The sequence below is a fragment of the Octopus sinensis genome, linkage group LG1, assembly GCF_006345805.1.
Source record: "Octopus sinensis linkage group LG1, ASM634580v1, whole genome shotgun sequence".
NCBI lineage: Eukaryota > Metazoa > Mollusca > Cephalopoda > Octopoda > Octopodidae > Octopus > Octopus sinensis.
The window spans coordinates 49,298,496-49,314,034 of NC_042997.1; the positions used below are offsets into that span (position 1 = coordinate 49,298,496).

Consider the following 15,539-nt stretch of genomic DNA (forward strand, 5'->3'; position numbering starts at 1 on the left):
GACGAGATGGTGAAGATGCCGACGACCGCTCGGTTCAAAGTCTCCCTTGACCACAAGTGGCCTGAACTCTTTACATGAACACCACACTGTACATAACTCCATGTTCCCCAAAATGGCCTTGCTTTTTGCTTTTTTAGCCAAAAAATTAACTAACTAACTAAGACGTTTTTTGATTTTGATTTTTCCAGTTTCAGCTCATGAGCTGTGGCCATGCTGTGTTTTTTATTTTGTTTTTTACAAAACACACACTATATATATTTGTTCTTCATTTGTTTATTGCTGTTCTGATATAGAAGAACAGAATGAACTAAGTAGAGCCAGAGCACACATGAGGATGGAAAGTGTTGCTGGAGAGGTCACAGATGTGTGATGAAAGATTTCCGGACAATGAGACATGAGTTAAAATAAAAACGGTAATAAACGAGCGAAGAACAAATATATAGTGTGCGTATTTATTTGGGAAAAAAGAAGGAAAAAAAATTACCATTCCGAAATATAACAATATCCGTTTCAACACGCGGTTCCACATCAGGAATCTTGCAACACAAACTCATAAAAGTAACATTATATCATTATAATCAATATAACTGTGAGATATAATTAAGCCAAGAAGTATTAAAGGTAAAGATCTAAACTTAGACAACTGAAGTACACAAATTAAAGTGAATGGAAAACCAGATTTTAAAACATGTCATACGTTTGAGAAACATTTAACCCTTTCGTTACCAACCTGGCTGAAACTGTCTCTGGCTCTTTAGTATAAATGTCTTGTTTTCAAAAGTTCTGAATTAAAATCTACCACCAAACCTCAGTCCCATTTTGTGTTCCTAACACTAGCTTAATGATAACGATGTTATTTTACTAAATTCTTTGTTATATTTAAAATAATTGGAAGAAACACAGAGCTTCTCAAAATAAATACAGTAACAAAAGGGTTAAGTCAAAAATGATTGAATATATTCGGTGTGAGATGGGAAATCATACACTGTTATGGAATGGAATTTCCATGATTAATAGAAAACCCACAACAGAATCTTTTAGAAAGAAATCAAATGATGTAGAACGTATGACACTTACTGATAAACTAGTCAGTAAGCTCAGTGATGACATCAGCTGGTTTTGTCTATTGCTCAACAACACTCAACATGCATCACTGGCCTAGTAAACAGATCACCTAATGATAATCAAAGATCAAACCAATTAAAATGTAAAAGAAGTTGTAAGTATTAAGAAGTCTTCTATCTTGAAAGATGAAGTTAACAGTTCAAAAATTTATAATGATATTTATCACTCATTCTTTTACAATTTTATGAGAATTTCACATAAATCTATGCAGGATTGAAAAAAATTATGTATATAGGGAAAATGGTGTGTAAGTAGGCAATAATATGAGTGAAGAGAAAGGAAAAGGCTGAGTACAAACTGTCTGAGAATGCTTTACCCTTTGACATTCAGATTATCGAATGTAATGTTCATTTATTCACATTGTTATGAATTGATTATGTATGATCTCATAGCATAGTAGAGGCGCAATGGCCCAGTGGTTAGGGCAGCAGACTCGCGGTCTTAGGATTGCAGTTTCGATTCCCAGACCGGGTGTTGTTTATTGAGCGAAAACACCTAAAGCTCCACGAGGCTCCAGCAGGGGGGACGTGGTGAACCCTGCTGTACTCTTTCACCACAGCTTTCTCTCACTCTTTCTTCCTGTTTCTGTTGTAACTGTATTTCAAAGAGGCCAGCCTTGTCACACTGTGTCACGTTGAATCTCCCCAAGAACTACATTAGCGGTACACATGTCTGTGGAGTGCTCCGCCACTTGCACGTTAATTTCACAAGCAGGCTGTTCCGTTGATCAGATCAACTGGAACCCTCGTCGTCGTAAGCGACAGAATGCCAGTCAGTCATCTCCATAGCATTGAGATTTTGTTGGTGAGATTGTATATTTTTAGAATGACAGGGTAAGGTAGGTATGATGTGCTAGATCTGGCCAATTTGAACATAAAATGAGTAGAATATTTTGGGCAGATATAACTGGTTTAAATGTTAAAGGGTTAAGATACCAATATCACCAGAGATTACAAAAGACAATCAAGAGAGAACTTAACCCTTTTGTTTCTGTATTTATTTTGAGATGCTCTGTGTTTCTTTCAATTCATTTTAAATATAACAAAGAATTTAGTAAAATAACTTAGTTATCATTCAGCTAGTGTTAGGAACATAATTTGTGACTAAGATTTGGTGGAAGATTCTAATTCAAAACTTATGAAAACAAGACATTTGTACTCGGAGCCAGAGCCGGTTTCAACCAGGTTGGTAACGAAAGGGTTAAGGTGCTCTTTAAATTTCTTAACCATTTCAATACCAGTCTGCCTGAGACTCCTTGTGGTTCATTATTTACAATGGATGGATAGGTGTCCTCATCTTGCCTGTTGTTATCAAGATACGGACACCTATCCGTCTTTTGTAAATAATGTACATAATTCCCCATCACCAAAAGTATGGAATAGTATTTCCTTATGGTTCTTTGATACAAACTTCATGTTTCTGAAGTGATCAAAGTTTAAAATCTTCCATCAAAATTTCATGTTAATGTATGTTCCTAACATCAGCTTAACTTGAAACAAAGATTGTGTATTTCAACAGAAATATGGCAACAAAAAGGTTAAACTTGATCAACACTATGGCAAAGGAAGTAATACTATATAAATGCAAACTTAATTTCGTCTTCTCAAGTATAAAGGGGTGGGGATCAAAAAATATCACATTTATTTTGGGGGTGTAAGAATAAAAAAAGTTTCAAATTTTGTTTCTGAGTCAATGGGTGGGGCAGTGTGCTGTTGACATGGTTTCAAAACCACTGCTTTACAAGGAAAACAAATTGACTACAGAGGACGGTACTTTATTTCATCCACTATAGGAGGATGACGGACAAAGCTGATGACAGCAAGACTTGAACTCAGAACTTAAAAGACTGTAATTAAATACTAGAAGCATTTTGTCTGACACTCTGATGATAGTACAGCCTTGAAAAAACTATGGGCCCTTGCATATTAAAAATGTCATAGAATGAAAATACATAAGTTGTTTATATATATATATATATATATATTGAAACAGATACTGCTTATTTGCATACTGTTACACACACATCTTAGAACATATGAATAAAATTCATAAAGATAGATTCCCAAGGGAAAATGATGGCAGAGGAATATAAGCAATATAGATATCAATTATAAGATAGCCGGTCAGTTGGTAGATAAATAGATAGATATACATACATTTACTCAAGAAGTGTAATTTTAAAGGAATGCTTCTGTTTCAGTACACGATAGCATGTTACCAAAGGTCAGAAAATTGAGGATTCTGCTTAAAGGCTCAGCTTAGTACAAGTATCATATTCTAACCTTTGATAAGATAGGATGATGTATTGAAATGGTAGTGTCCCTGTAAAGTCATACATCTTAAAAGAATACATACTTAGACTCTACCATATATAATGTACAGAATCCTTTATTGAACTGTAGTCTTCTCAGTTGTTATTGATGAATTACTGTGTGTGTGAGGGGGAAGAGAGAGGTTTCTATCCTGGAATGCATCCAGAAAAAGATCACTCAACTGAATGGCATAAAAACACTCACAGACATGCTTCAGCTTATGACCCAAAAGAATGCTGTCTCCTCTCTTTGACTATTCTGCTATTATTATAATGGAATCTAAGGCAGTGAGCTGGCAGAATCCTTAGAAAACAAGACAAAACTGCTTAGTGGCATTTTGTCTGCTGTGTTAAGGGATGTGTCTGGCATTTTGACTGTCCTTAGCTTCTAAGTTCAAATTCCATTAAGGTCAATTCTGCCTTTCATCCTTTCGGGGTCCGATAAAATAAGTACCAGTTGAACTCCGAGGTCGATGTAATCGACTTACTACTCCCCTCCCCCCGGAATTACTGGCCTTGTGTCAAAATCTGAAACCAATATTTCAGTAGGGTGTAGGATACTTCAGAGAATAGGGCGTAGGTAACAAGTGAATAAAACTTGCAATAGATATCTAATTAAAACCTTATTCATCATATATACTAACTTTGCCATTCATAAGGGGGCACAATATTTTGCGGGGTTAATCGAAGGGGGCATGAGACAAGAAAGGTCAAGAAAAACTGTTTTGAAGTTTGATATCGTTTACAAGTGAAGTGTTATTGATTTCGGATCTTTTCGGTTTGAACGGCAGTTTTTTCCTAGCGGTGTCATGTGAAATTGTCACCCATAATTATGACCCTAGAATCGATCTATTGCATTTCAATCTCTTTTAGGGTTAGAGGTGGGGGTAGGGTATCTTTTTTTTCTTCACAAATGTAAATAAACCCAATCTGTTTCTTAAACGGGGATATATTCATACGGCACAGAATGCTTTTTAACTCAATAGACGTCACTGATTGGGTGAAATTGCAGAAATTGAAGAAAAAAAACAACAAATATCTTACAAACTATAGAATTTTCTCAATAAAGCCAAGAGAAAAGATGTTTTATGAACACATTCTACCAGTATACGAAGTTCAAAATTTTTTAGCTACCTAGAAATTATGTTAAAAACTGCCGTTCAAACCGAAAAGTTCCTTAATTTCTTATACAAGGTATAGTGTATGACATTTATGCAAGATTTTAAAACAGAAATGTCTTTTATAGGGAACGCAATAGAAGACAAGTGCACACGAACAAAACAGTGACAATACGTCTGTGCTGAGTGTTGAGTAGTGTTAAAGAATGCATGGACATCAGAAAAATAAACCATACACAACAGCAACGACTTCCCTTTTTCCTTAGAAAAATCACTGGGATACTTCATTCCCTGGAGACCATATTTCTTCTGCGTGCTGGAGCACACGGCTGCGCGCATAGAATGGATTTCTAGTATTAATAATAGGGAAGATTTATTTTAATAATAATTATAGTTCTTTTAATAGTAATGGTTTCTTTTGAATAATAATGATGGTGATGACGATTTCTCTTATAATTCATGCTTTTAATATTGTCACTTATAACATAAACAAATGTACAAGTACAGGTTGTAAGCGATGGTAGGGAGAGAATTAGAATTTGGAAACAGTAGCACCATCTTTGTGACTCCCCTACATCCACTTTTGAAGTTGGGGGATGAGGGCGTGATTGTCTGGTGGGAATTGAAGAATAAAGAAAAGGGAGTTGATGACTAGACAGACTTAGGAGTCAACAAAAAAGGGCGACGTGAAAAAAAAGTGTGTGAAGGGGAAAGATAATGGCGGTTTAAAATGGGCACACACACACACACACATATATATATGCATGCGTATGTGTGTGCTCCAAAGAGGTTGGTAATTTAAAACTAAAGACAAAAATAGGATATGGATATAATCGTCTAAAAATGAAAAAATATATATATAAGTAAGTTTCTCCCCGTTACCCCCACCCTAAGTAAACAACGAAGACAAGTGGATATCACATTAAAGCGGGAGTGCAAGTTTTGCAAATAAAAATATGGTAACTGGAAGAATTTTGCCCGGTAGGAAGATGCATTTCTCAATGGGGGGGGGGGTTCTCCGTGGTGTTTTGTTGGGGTTTAATTTTGCGTAAAGATTTTTTTTAAATAAATAATTTTACAGTTTTAGTAGTAACACTGTAAGTGAAATAATTCAAAGAGAAATATATTATATTTAGATTCACGGAGTCTTCCCCTACACATACGCTTTTTAAATCGTGGTTGAGGCGAAGGAAAAAGAAGGGGATAACTTCAAATAATATTACAGGCAAAACACTTCCTAAACTAAAAGTGTATTAATAAATGAAAGCAAGCAAGTTTTTATGCTGCAGTGATGAATCTTACTAATAGACTTTTAACATTTATTTCTCTCTATCCTTACTAATAAAGGAAATACCACGAAAGAGAGATTAAAGGATATAACTTATAAATGATAATCTTAGCATTCAGAATGGATTCATTCCATCTGCATATTTTAAAATATCCGTTTAACGGCCACCAACCCGCCACCTATGTTTGCCCGTTTTCTATACCAGATTGGTGCCAATCCTAGTGAAATTTTGTTTTAGGATTTTTAGATATTCATTTCCCAAGACTTGTGTTGTGCTCTTTTGAAAAACTTGACTCATTCCAGTCGTTGGAGCGGACACACGTTGCAGAATAAATATACGAATTACAGTTACATGTTGTATATGGAAAACCCTGTGTGTAATAATAATTCCATTAAACACAAATATATTGAGAAATTTTAGTCGAGTCATTTCGTCTAAACAATTAAGCTGTGTTAAACTGATGCAGTTTTCGCGAAGAAACCGACTTCCGCCACAATTTAAGAAGTTCAAGTTGATTCTAAGAAACACAAATTCTTAGAAATGAAAAGATACCGTTTTAAGAAATATAAGTTTATTCTATGATATAAAAATTCTAAGAAAAACCAATTTTCAGGTTTCCTTTTTGATTCTAAAAATTAAGTTTTCTGTTTCGTTTTTAATTCTTATAAGAAAAAAAAACAGTAAAATTTTCGTCTTTTTCTTCTTTGTAATGTTTCTCACGAATTTCTTAGGATTGGTGCTACACATATATCAAAATCGTATTTTTGCAGTTTACCAGCAAACCATCTTTCAGAAACAAACAGCTTGCACGTTACAGCTTCAAATAAAATCAGTTGTTTGACCTTTCAAAATGAACAATCAATCCTACTGTCTTTCACAAGTCCTCAAAGAAAACTGGCCAGAGACGGGACCTGGAACTGGATCTCAGGCTTGCTTCGCTGACTGCTCGTGATTTCCTTTTTTTTTCTCTCGCTAGTTTTAATACAAATTTTGTTGTCTTACTAATACAAGCTATATTCTCTAAAATCCTAAGATGATCTGATAACGGTCTTCCTTTAAAGCATTTTAAAGAAGTCTTTTATTCTCACGCCTTTACCAAACATGCTGCCACCTACATATCTGGGAGGGGGCTAATACTTACTTACAAGTGATAGATGAATCATGTAGTGGGTGAAACTTTGAGATGCATTACGACAGGGCATATTTATTTCTCAACAGATTCTGTTGACGTTAAACGAACCAATAAACGTGGGACGAATTTCTTCTGTTAAAGAGACCCAGCTAGTCCCTCACAAGTAACCTGTCAGTAAGCAAACTATCACACAGACTTGTCAGCTTAGTAATAAACTGGGTTTCAGTTACTAAAATTTAACTACCTATGGAACTTTCTCTTTATATTATACTGGTGTGTGTGTGTTTTTTCTTATATTCAAATATAGAATTCGTCCTCTGTGCTTTTCAACTTAATTTTTTCTATTCCACCACTTGTCTGGATTATATATATATATATATTATATATATATATATGCTTTTCCAGTTATTCAAAATTTATTTTGTTTTGTTCCTCCCCAACACACCAGCTGTTTTTATGGTAGCACACTGAACTTTTTATCTTGATGGATCAGACGTACAGTTTTATACTTCTACTGCAAAGATGAATTTGCTTCGTTGCCTCAAGAAATAATGACAAATGACAGCACTTTCGTTTTAACCTTTTGCTTGTCCAAACATTTTCATACGATTACCCTAAACACCAATGCTTGTTTTCAGGATTCTAGTTCGCCCCTTGTTTCATAGGTTCATGTAAGTCACAAGTTACTTTGGTGGTTGAAAAAACATTGAGAATATGTATCATATTTGATGCTTGTTCTTTGTACAAAATGTAACTAAACGAGGGAAAATTTGAGCTGATGCATTTTGGAAAAAAGACCATACTCTCGTCTTTTAGGGAAACCTTTCACAGCATCTAATAATATCAGAGACCTATGAGTTAATCTCAGTTGAAGTGCCCATATCAACAATAAGGTCGATATAGCTCGTAGAATGAGCTCCTGGATCTTAAGAACCTTCCCGGTCCAGCGGACAAGGTGTCATCATTCCATTTTTCTCCTTTGTACGGCCACACCTCGAATACTGCTGCCCCTAGTGGTCTCCCCATACAAAACAAAACATCTCAAAAACTGAATCACCCCAGAGGGCATTCACTACACGAATTAAGGGCATGACTGACTTCGATTACTGGGACTGCCTTAAGGCATTGAAACTCTACTCGCTCTCCAGCGCCACCGCGAGCGATACATCATTTGCAAGATGTGGAGAATAAACTGCCAGCATTGTCCAAACGACCTCAACATTAGCTTCAAAATTCATCCAAGGCTGGGATCACGGGCCATACATCCCCTACCCAATTCAGGATCACAACACATAAATACACTGCGCAACAGGCCCTGCCCTATTTAACATCGTCCCAAAACAGATCAAAGAGGAAAAGGATCACTTCACCTTTAAACGGAATCTGGACAAATTTCTTCAAGGAATACCAGATAAGCCACCTGTACCTGGATACAACCTACTAAAAAAAAAACTCCCTACTCGAATGGACCATGATACAATAAAACTTGACTTAAAAAGTCTCCACAACGGCCTTTAATCATTTGAACAAGGAAAATACATACTAAATCGTTGTTGAATATCTCACTTCTCAAAACTGTATTTGAGCAGCTCATCTCATCCTTCCTCTTTAAGGCTACTCACTTCTAAATAAGACGTCCCAATCTGTACAATCTTTAGTCGAAACATATCTAAGTTTTATCTAAATTTTATCACGTTATGATACACAGGACAAGCAAAGAGTTTAACTGATGTAAGAGCAAACGCAAAATATGAATAAATGAATAACCTGTAATACAGACTTCAAAATTTATTTTTACGAAATGTTGCACTTAATTTATTGTGATATCGCCCCCAGCAATGTTCCGAAACAACAAGGTTGGTAATCTTTCGGTGAATATGAGAAGCCCAAAAGATTGCCACAGGGTTTTTAAAAGACCATGCCTGTGAATGGAAAATGTGTAATTCATTCCATTTCATGAGTATTACTTATACTACATAAGTGGTCTTTAACTAAGCTCTGGCGGTTCTGTACTGTGATACACATTGCTTTCCCAACAGCAACTGAAATAAAATATGGGGTTGATCCAAGAAACAAATTTCAAGACGAACGCATATATATATATATAGTTTAAGATTTTGAAAGCATCCAAATGGTGGGGAAATGATTTTGTTTCGCTTTGTTATTTTTTTCTAACAAGATTAATGCCGGTTCGCTAATGCCTAAGTTTTAGATCAAAAATGTATAAAAATGTACCAATAAGCATTTTACATAAATAATTGATAAGACTGTCAGAGTTTTCAATATTAAGGCCGTTGCCAAGTCAGCCTTGTAATAAAATTTGAAATCAAAATTAGGATTGTTACTTTAATTTCGTCCGTCTTTACGTTCTAAACTCAAATTCCACCAAGATAGACTTTGCCTTTTGAGATCGATAAAATAAGTACCAGTTGATTAGTGCGGGGAGAGGGGTGTCCATATAACCGACTAGCCCCTTCCCAAAACTTCAGGCAGAAAATATAATTATTAATCTTGAGAATACAATAATATAATTAAATTGTTAATAAGAAGCGGAGGAGAAACCGAATATAAGAAAAAAGTTCCTTAAAACTAAAAACCAACGGGGGAACGTCTACATGTGCTAGGCCTCCGAAAACTAACCAAATCTCTCAAAATGTGCCTACATTATTATCATCTTTCTGTTAAAAAAAAAAATGAAAAGGATACACTAGATAAAGTAGATATAGATATACTATATAAAAAATAAAAATAATAACTAACAAGATTGTCGAATCTGGAGCGCTTTTGAATCACATTGATCTGTTTAATGAGGGGTTGTCCAGACAGAAACTAAACAACCACCAGCTAAAGTAAGTTTAGTGACTTAGCAGTTTAAGAGCAGCGTGAGCGAGAGACAGACTAGAAGTGTGGGAAAAAAAGTTATGTGAATCGATTGACAGAAGAAAGAGAACACTGGAGTCCTTAATTAACTTAGTGTACAGACGACATACATGTAGGTTAATAGCGGTGGTTGTATTAGCTTACAAGTCGGCGCTGATCGAGCAGACCAAAAGCGTTCCAGTCGTGAACATCACACCGATTTTTTCTCTCGAAATATTGCGTGTCGTATGCGTGTGTTGTTAGGTTTAGTAACAAAGTCGGAACAGGCGTCTTTTGATATGATATGGTTTATAGTTTGATTAAAGCGGAGAGAGAAAGACAAAATGAAATGTGTGGGCGGAGAATCGAAAAGGTGGGGGGGGGACGAGGAGGATGGGCAGCAGTGGCAGCGGTAGCAGCAAGTAGCAACAAGTATTTTTGACTATCTGAAAGCAAAAAAAGAAAGACAAAAAAAGCAAGAGAGGGAAATAAAGACGGAAATTTACTTGCTGTGACTTATAGCAAAAAGTCTTGACAACGACGATAAAAGTGACTTTTTGGCAAGAATTAAAAAAGTATGAGTCAAAGAGTTCCTATATTTCAAAACTAAGATTAAAAATACGCACCCACACAGCTTTTAACATACAAATACAAACTGAACTTGTATGCGTGTGTGCATATAGACTACATTCATTCATTCATTTCAACTGTAGACACAGGCCGGTAGACCTATGATCAAATGAAAGACTTTCCGACCGTGACATAACCTTGTTTTTTGAAGTGTATCTGGGACTGTATTACATTACTTCAGTGCGTTTTTTCTGGGATTTTCTTAATGACGATGGAGGTATAAAGTAGAGATTTGGCTGCTATTTCTAGCATTATGACCACATAATTCTTCGTCGATTCGGGAGGAGAAAAATTGTAGCTTTTTAGTTAGAATTTTATTGTTTTCACCCAGACGTTCTCTTATAACATAAATAAAGAGGCGGGGGTGAATAACGTCGTCTACTAATACGGAGAGGTGGTCAGTGGTTTAGGTTCGATATTTCAGGGGGTTTTGAAATAGTTATAGAGCGAAGTCTCAAAGCTCACGAAGAAACCTACGGAAAAGGAATGGAGTACAGAAGGAACAAGAGAAAACAAATTGAACTTTTGGAAAAGAAATTTAGAATCGTAATTTTCGCTGAAAGAAACACAGGAATAAGGGGAAAATGAAAGAAATAAAAGCTATCCTTTTCCTTTCTTATGATGTATGGGGCTTTGAGAGACAACTATCTCAAAAAACCGCTGTCGATTCTTGTTACAGAAGGAAGTGTAAATAGTTGAATCTATCTCCGACCTTAGTAATAATCAAGATACTTTGGCGAGGGAATCCACATGGGTAAGAAATGGGAGAAAAGGGAAAAAAAAATTGAAAGTTTTTTGGAAAATAAATCTTTCACCATCGTAGTTTGTTGCATGAAATACAAGATTAGAAAGAAACAGAGAATGAAAGAAAGAGAGAGAGAGAAAGAAAATCTCAATTTTTTTTATCTCTTTTTCCTTCTCCATGAGCGAGCTATTCCGAAAAGTCGATATTTTATTTTATTTCCGATTTGGATCGCATTTCAATTACAAAAAAAAAATGGGTAAATAATTGCAGTGTAAGGCGGTGGTGGAGACACCATTTTAAATTCGTCACGTACATCTTAGTGGAAATTTGCTAACATGATGATACCTCAAGACCTTCATTCACACAAAAAGAAAGTTCACTTCAGTGTTTTAGAGACAGAATTAGTTGAATCAACATCTGTGAATAGCTTCTTTCTTTGTCAGAACAGAAACTGATAATGATGAGATGATCATGATGATAGAATACGATGGGCTGTATATGTACCCTAGATCTGGTACCCATTTTACTGCTGCTAGATAGAATTAACGAAATGAGCAGGAAAACAGCATTTGGACGAAGTAGAGAGTCAGCTTACAGGATAAAAAAAATTATTACTTCGCAGGTTCGATCTCCTGCATCAACACGACTAGGTGGGACTATTAACACCTAATACATACGATATATAGATATTTTTGGTGAAGGTAAAGAATATGCACACACACCCGGTGTTTAGGGTTCAGGGTTAAGATTGGGGTTAGGGTTTTTGTTACGCCGAAAACGAGTGGTGTGCGTATTCTTTACCTCCGCCAATATTTTTTATAAAATGCAATAAATATTTATTTATCCAATGCTCTAATACTAGAGTCGATTACTTGCCAAATTATGGTCAGCAGTATTAAGGAGTTTTGACGTCGATTCCTTCTCTTGAAGGACGTTAGCAGAGTATATTGAACAACTCTGTGGAGAGCAGACACGTTAGCTTGGAATTTATCAGAGCAGAAAATCAACAAAGACAATAGTTAGCATGAAGTATCTAAGGATTTGATCGCATTCATACCTTTCCTAGATAAGCAAGAAAGAAAGTTATGACACAAGATATGACAAAATAGAAAATTTAAACGTCAAAAACGACAAAAAACCAAAAAAATTACGATTGCTTTTGACAATGCTATAAGATCTGAAGATTTACAGGTGAATGAGGTGAGAGGGTGACATTCACGCCTGGCTCAAGGCCATTGTTTCATTCATTACCGGTGTGAAGTTGGAAGAAAATTGGCTTCCACGTGAATCGAAACCGAATGCTAGATTCAGCTGGTTAACAGCTTAACTATAACAGTATTGTCATCCAAACAAGCGAAAACTGTACGGACATGATTGGGGGGGGGGGGGGAAGCCACTCTTCGTCTTCCACCTGTTTCTCTCATGTCACATATACACAGAGGTATTTATGTTATGTGAAATCAGAACGATTAGCAACGTGCACGTCAGTCTATGAAGGTTTGCTGTTGATAATATATATATGTTACTGGTTCGTTGAAATATTTCGTAAAAGTTGTCAGAGTGGAACGTTAACGCAGTTATCAAGAAAATATTAAAAGGGATATAATAAGATTATTGTGGTAAATAAAAATTAAAAATACAATAGCCAATTCAGAAATACATATCTGCGAGGTTAAAGGTGAACAAAGTACTAGGCTTTATCGTAGGAGTGTGGGGGGATGTCTGTAAAATAATTGTATTTTGTAAATCGAGTTATCTCATGTTAACTTTTCTTATGATGCCTGGGGAGTAGCACCTAACTATAAAACAAATTTATCAATCTATTGTAAAACATAAGTTGAATTTTGAGAGTATTAATAAAGTTATAACTGCAATAATACTTCAAGGTACACGCAACAGACATTAAACACACACACACGAAATGTCAACTTGTTACTAATAAAGTAAGGCGAGAGATGTTTATAACGAAACATCTGAAATTTGGTGGAGTTTTGGAATAGATTGCTTTACCTCTTCGAGAAGAGGAAACACAGGGTTGTTTTAAAAATAAATGCATTTAAAAAAAGCAAAGAAATTTAATATTTCAATAGGAAATACCTTTGCACTATTAAGTAAATAAGGTATAAAATGATTCAAGCACACATAGAAGAAATATCGATCTACAACTAATTCTTTTACATCAAGCTATTTTTCGTAAATCACAAAATCAAAACACTACCGCAAAGAAGCAAGAAATATATTTATAATATAATATACGAAATTGCCGCTTTTAGAACAAAAGTTATACATAATTACACAAATATCCAAGTGTATGTATATATATACATAATACAACGATCTGATCATAAATAAAACTATGAAGTGTAAGTTAATAAATTCCTTTATAAAATGTTATAGGAATTTCTTTGTTTTACTTTGCAAAAAAAAAAAAAGTAAAATACAGTTTTTCTTACATAAGAATAAAAGCAGAATTTCCTTTGGCGTTTTCTTAAGAACGAAAAAAGTCTGCAAAAAATAGCTAAACAGAAAGTTTTTTTTTGTTATGCAGGTAAGAGGGAAGCATCTGTTATGAATTATACACACACATACACACACACTCGGACACACGGAGTGGGAGAACGAGGAAGTTGGGGCTTTAAAGGAAGAATAAAATGGAACTTACTGAGATGTAAGGTAAGGTTGACAGAATTTGGATATTGGACGTCCTTCAACATAGTCTCACTCTGCCACCAAGTCCAGTTTCCCTGTCCCTCGTAATCCGTCATCAGATGCGGGGAATGGTCAAATTGGGCATGCCTGGCATCGCAATAGTGACAGGATTTGGAGGCATCCCGTACCCCGACTTGTAAGCAATAGACCTGCGGGCCTTCCATGCCGCATATGTTGGTCGCCTCTACCGGCAAGGAGAAGGCGGCATTCTCAAAATCCGGAGTACATTTCCTAGCCCGACCCCGATGGCCGTAGCAAGACACGGAACCGTCTTCATCATCGCTTCCTCTTTGAGAAGTGGGTGGTCGACGGCTTCTCGTGGGTTCGTGGGGTCGCTGTCCGGACACCAGCAATCGCTCCGAAGCTAATAGTAATAATCCGATTGATATCAACCAAAACATAGTGTTAAGAGAAAAACTAGGCCTACCTGAAACAGCAGGTGACCTGAACAAAGAGAGAAAGGAAGAGCAAAAAGAAGGAAAATAGTAATTTGTTTCCTGGCTGCTTTGAGAGGACGATTTCTTATTCATGAAATTACTAGTTTTAGAAGCAAAAGAACAGGGAGGAGGAGGAGAAGAAGAAAGGCATGAAGAAGGAGAGGAGCGAACGGGCGGCGTTGGAGCTGTTGATTTATTTGCTGTCACGTCCCCTGCACCAGCAGCTTCTTGATCGAGCGTTAGCGCAACTTCCTCGTCTTCTGATGCCAGTAACGCGCTGCTAGTAGAAAAAGACGAGCGGTAACCTCTCCAAGTTGTAGTGTTGTTGTTGTTGTTATTGCTGCTGCCTCTAACCCCGCAACCGGCGGCGACACGGCCACAGCTGTCGTCAACTACCGTTGTTGTGTTCCATTGAAACGAGCCACCTCCGTACGCCATCTTCGCTTCACAGCCACTGATGCCTGTTGCTGAGAACTCTGGGATAGCCCTTAGGCCGACAGAGAAAGACAGCGAGGGAGAGGATAGAACGAGTACTGAGAAGGAGGAAAGGAAAAAAATGAATGAGAGAATTCAGAAAGTGACGAAAAGAAAAGAGTTGAATGAGTTAGACAGGCCAAAGCAAAACAAGAAATGTTTATAAAATTGTGTTGGCGAGAAATAAAACGGAATGAGAGAAGAGAGAGAAAAAAAAAGGAAAAAAGCAGAGATCAAGCGAGAATGAGGAGAGAGGGTGACAGAGAAGAAGACTATAGCTGCAAGGAGAGAGAAATAGTAAGAGGAAAGTAGTGAAATAAAAGAAAGACAAGTACTTCGTAAGAGAAGTATTGTGTTGTTAATTAAAGCGATGAATAATAAATAATTGCTTAATTACTATTAAAGTGAAAGGCAGGCGTTTAAGTGATTGTTAAGAGAAGAGGAGGCAGTTTTAAGTTGTTATGCAAAACTTTATAAAGTTTTTATTTTGCTACTTCAGAATGAAAGGAAAATGAGATTAGGAAAGAAATACGAAGCTTTTCAAGTATAAACGTGGGAGTAAATTGGACTGAGGTAAATCCTCATTAATCACCTTCCAGACGGTAGCTTTCATGTGCATCTCTTATTTCTTTTGGTAATGTATGAATGCCACAACTTCCTATTATTTCTACGCCTACAGGTCAATCAAGTCAGCTCAAACACCTGCGATA

General features: G+C 36.2%; 1 protein-coding gene across 1 annotated transcript in view; it reads right to left on the reverse strand.

Moving 5' to 3' along the window:
- Positions 1-14,933, reverse strand: part of LOC115212053 (laminin subunit gamma-1) — a 214,419-nt gene extending 199,486 nt beyond the window's left edge. The window contains exon 1 of the mRNA XM_029780865.2: positions 13,872-14,933. Within this exon, the coding sequence (XP_029636725.1) occupies positions 13,872-14,793 (922 nt within the window). The 5' untranslated portion in view covers positions 14,794-14,933. The remainder of the gene's footprint in view (positions 1-13,871) is intronic.
- Positions 14,934-15,539: the final 606 nt, after the last annotated feature.